Source organism: Alosa sapidissima, chromosome 7, assembly GCF_018492685.1.
Source record: "Alosa sapidissima isolate fAloSap1 chromosome 7, fAloSap1.pri, whole genome shotgun sequence".
Classification (NCBI taxonomy): domain Eukaryota; kingdom Metazoa; phylum Chordata; class Actinopteri; order Clupeiformes; family Clupeidae; genus Alosa; species Alosa sapidissima.
The window spans coordinates 3,967,107-3,971,465 of record NC_055963.1 but is presented as its reverse complement, the minus strand read 5'-3'; the positions used below and the strand labels follow the sequence as shown (position 1 = coordinate 3,971,465).

General features: G+C 40.0%; 1 protein-coding gene across 1 annotated transcript in view; it reads left to right on the top strand.

The window, feature by feature from the left end:
• The first annotated feature begins 3,385 nt into the window (after positions 1 to 3,385).
• The window catches only part of LOC121713884 (GTPase IMAP family member 8-like), a 9,899-nt gene continuing 8,925 nt past the window's right edge, over positions 3,386 to 4,359 (top strand). Inside the window, exon 1 of the mRNA XM_042098937.1 lies at positions 3,386 to 3,570. Within this exon, the coding sequence (XP_041954871.1) occupies positions 3,423 to 3,570 (148 nt within the window). The 5' untranslated portion in view covers positions 3,386 to 3,422. The remainder of the gene's footprint in view (positions 3,571 to 4,359) is intronic.

Here is a 4,359-nt window from a genome sequence, read left to right as displayed (position 1 = left end):
TGACGTGGGGTTCGAAGCTGTCACGCCCATTTAGGAGTCTAGCGGGAGGTCCAGTGTCTATGTATTCCTATGGGAGAAATGAACATTTTCACAGAATATGACCAATCCCTTAGCCCTACATTCAGCGATGTAAGTTTTGAACCCAATTTCTAGAAGCCACATGTCTCTCTAACATTCCGACATTGAAATTGTTTTTTCCAACGAAACAAATAAAGACAAAAATAGCTTTGTTCGTGATCTGTCACTGTCTCCTCAAAGCTCTGGTGCACAGTCACCTGTTCTCAGAGGCTCTAGACACAGAGATAGTTGATAAACTAACCTAACATATTTTTTGCTAGAACTAGTAGACTACCACAAAGTTGCTGAACATATGTTATTTCAGGTTTGTTTGCAACAATATATAAGTTTAACCAAAGTTCTTAGCTGCTAGCTAGCTAGCGAACATTCCCATTCACTTTCCATTTACTGTGCTAACGTTAGCTAGCTAGCTCGGTTAACGGGGGAAATGAAATTATTCATTTCGTGTCCGAAAGAGTGTTTCATTGGCATCACACACAAACAATGACTGTAAAATAGTATACAAAATTATATGTATATGTTATTATTGCTTATTCAGAGAAAAGTTTATGTTTTGACACGCCTATTTAGGAGTCCGGAACTAGTGCCATTTCGTTCCATTGGTGAATCGTCTTATGATTCATCTTAGTTAACTATAGAATCTTTGGTAGCCTATTTAATGCATTCTAATCCATTGTCAATCACTTCCGGGAACTATTTGAAGTTTACATGAACCACGTGACCTTAACGAATTTTGAACACCCATTGTCGCAACTCTACCTTTATATGGCTCTGCACTGAACTAAACAAAGTCTCTCCTTGTGTTAATGAATGTGACGTTAAAATTCTATGGGTTCTGATTGGCTATTAGCTTTTTATCGTTCTGAAAATCGCTCTGAAAGTGACCCCCAAAGATATCGTTCTTCATGTCGTTATCGTTATAGTTTATGTGTGAACGTCATCATTGATATTAACGAGAACGATATATATTTAGTTATCGTTATCGTTCTTGGTGTGAATGGGCCTTTAAGGCTACTCACTCCGAGCCAAGTGTTTATGACACCTATCCAATAATAATGAAACATTGAGAATGTTACAAATACCTTATAACTCCATGTCATGCATACACAGAAAGTAGTCGTGTATTCGGAGACAGACAGTGGTTTAATAGGCTTTAATAAAGACATCTTTTAAAGGAATTATCCGGAGTAAAATGCACTTTAGATCAATTTACGGATGATTGGGAGTACATACGTTGACATCAAAATCATGTCATTCGAATGTGTTTTGAGAAAGTTCGATTTTACCGTTTTTAGTCAAAACTCGTTAGCCTGTTAGTGACCAGGTCATTTCGCCGATACAAAACGCTATTTTTATACCTCTTTTACAGTTCCAAACAACATTACACTTACGTGGTAGTGAGTAGAGGGTCCCTAAAGCCAAACCGAAGTATCCCGAGGTCTTTATGTGGTCGGATAGAGAGTCCAGAATGAATTTCATCAAGCCAGTACCTTTCCGGAAATGTTGCTGCTGCAGCTAGCATCTTTAGGGGAAAGTCTGTAGGAGTCGATTGCATCACGTCGTTGCACGACATCACGTCACGTGACATTTCAAAATTCCAACCTGTTAGTAAGCTAGGGTTTGCTGTTGCATACAACTTCATTTCAATTTCGAAAGAAATACTGGACTATGTTTTAAAAAAAAAAAAAAAAACGGCGACGAAATTGTGAATTTCCAGAGCTTGCAACAATCATTTGTGTGATTAAGTCCTTTATTGTTTGTTATAGTTAATTTACATTGTGTTGTGTTTTGGCAATAAAGTAGCTTTAAATAGCCAAACTAGGATAGATCAAGGTCAGTGTTGAAACTACTGCATGTAAATCACTGAATGCTATGCAGAGGGGCCTAATCTTTAGGCCATCTGATGTACAGTATAGGCTACCCTAGGCCTTCCCGTGTTCATGGGATTTCTTAGACAGTTGCAAAGGGAAAAATGTGAGGATAGTCTTGCGCCCAGTGTACAAGTACGACGTTCTAACCACTCAGGTCTTCAATAATTATTGAACAAATTGCAGTCTACATGCCATGACAAATATTACCAGTAGTACTGACCGAACATGAAATAGATTGTTTACAAGTTATGGTAATGATATTCTGGCGTGAATGTTGCGCTTTCGTCACATTAGCACCCTATGATTAGGCTACAGCTCGTTATGTCTCGTCAAAATTCATTGATGAAGGAAGGTTTGCTTTATCCCAGAGAACCATAGGCCTACTCGTTTCACTTAGGCTAGACTAAAACAGAAGAGAAGAACTTGGCACTAACCATGTAGTCGTGTTTTCTATAGCATATTCGTTAACCTGTCGTTCTTTGAACTCTTTAAAAATGTTGGGATATGGCGAGGTGTTTAGCCATGCGTAGCCAAGGCTACTGCTTATAAATGACTTTGACACATATTTTACAAACGGGCCTCTGTGTACCTGATGGCTTGCCTTCACTATTCCCCCTGATGGCTTGCCTTCACTACTCCCCCTGATGGCTTGCCTTCACTATTCCCGATGTATCCCATATAGTTCCAGATTTCACTTCACCTTTTGTTTTATCCACAAGGCAGAGGACTGTCGGCAAAGAACTTTGTTGACGTTAGCTGACGCAGAACGTTATTATTTTAAAGGAGAATTCCGGTGTGATATTGACCTAAAGTGTATTGAAACATGATACCGAGTGTGAACGTATGTCTCATAGCCCATCTCGGCTTGTCCCCTGCACTCCAAAATCTGGCGCTAGTTAGCCGATGCTACCAACAGCTTTTTCAATAGTGGTGCTTCGGCATCGGGCTAGCCATGCAAATAAATCACTGTTTTACACCCATTTACGAGGCTCAATGTATCTCCACACTTCATTGGTAGACTTCCGAGGGCCCTGACATTTAAAACGAGACATTGAGAACTTTGAAAAAGCACTGGTAGTTTACTTACAAGACGATTTATACAGACAATATCTTCACGAAGTTTAGCGTTTGCAGCCATCTTGAATTTAGTCACGATAAGTCGAGCAACGAGTAAGAATGAACAGGTATGATAAGGGATCAGATTCCAAAAATAATTCAGTGGAAATGCATGGATTCCAGTTGCTGCTACTATCACACCGGAATTCTCCTTTAATGAAGTATCGATTCTAAAAACGTCGGAAATCGTATCGTTTTTTGCGTGAAGGCATCGTGATACCTTTTTAGTATCGATACACCGTGCAACACTACTCCTGATCATTAATGTGGATACGTCATTCACAGAGACACACAGAAGAGCAGTGCAGAAACACATGGAGCTGCTGGGTGAGAGAGTCTGGAGTCAAGATAGAGGAGATGGTGGATGGAAACAGGGGCCATCAGTTTGACTTTGACAGAAATATTTGTAAAAAACTACAAGAGAAGAAGAAGGAAGCAGAGAGAAGAGCAGAGGAGAGGAAGATGAAGGTGCACAAGCAGAGACAGACTCTCAGATCATCAGCAGGTGAGAGACATTTTCAGCTCTCAAACCTACACATGAGACATTTACATTTATATACACGTACATATAACTTACGTGTGACTCATGTCTACTTAATTTATTATCTCTCTGTTCTATACCCTCTGTCTTCTTCTTTAGCGCACACACACACACACACACACACAACCATGCAACCACATAACCAGACACACACACACACACACACGCAACCACATAACCACACACACACACACACACGCAACCACATAACCACACACACACACAACCACACAATCACGTACACACACACACACACAACCATGCAACCACATAACCAGACACACACACACACACGCAACCACATAACCACACAGTTTATATTGTTTATATTGTGGAACTCATATTTTATTATTATTTATCATAGTTATTTATCATAGTTTATATTGTGGAACTCATATTTCCTCCTTTCATTATCTCTCTCTCCTATACACTCTGTCTTTTCACTTAACACACACACACACACACACACACATACACACACACACATACACACATACAACCACTCAGACACAACCACATACATACACACACACACACAACCACAACCATGCACACACACCCACACACAACCATGCATACGTACAGTACACACACAGACACACAAACACACACACACAGACACACACACACATATATATACACACACTCACACACACACACAACCATGCACACAACCACAAACACACACACACACACACACACACACAAACCATGCTTGCACATGCACACACATTCTGTAATAAAAGCATCTGT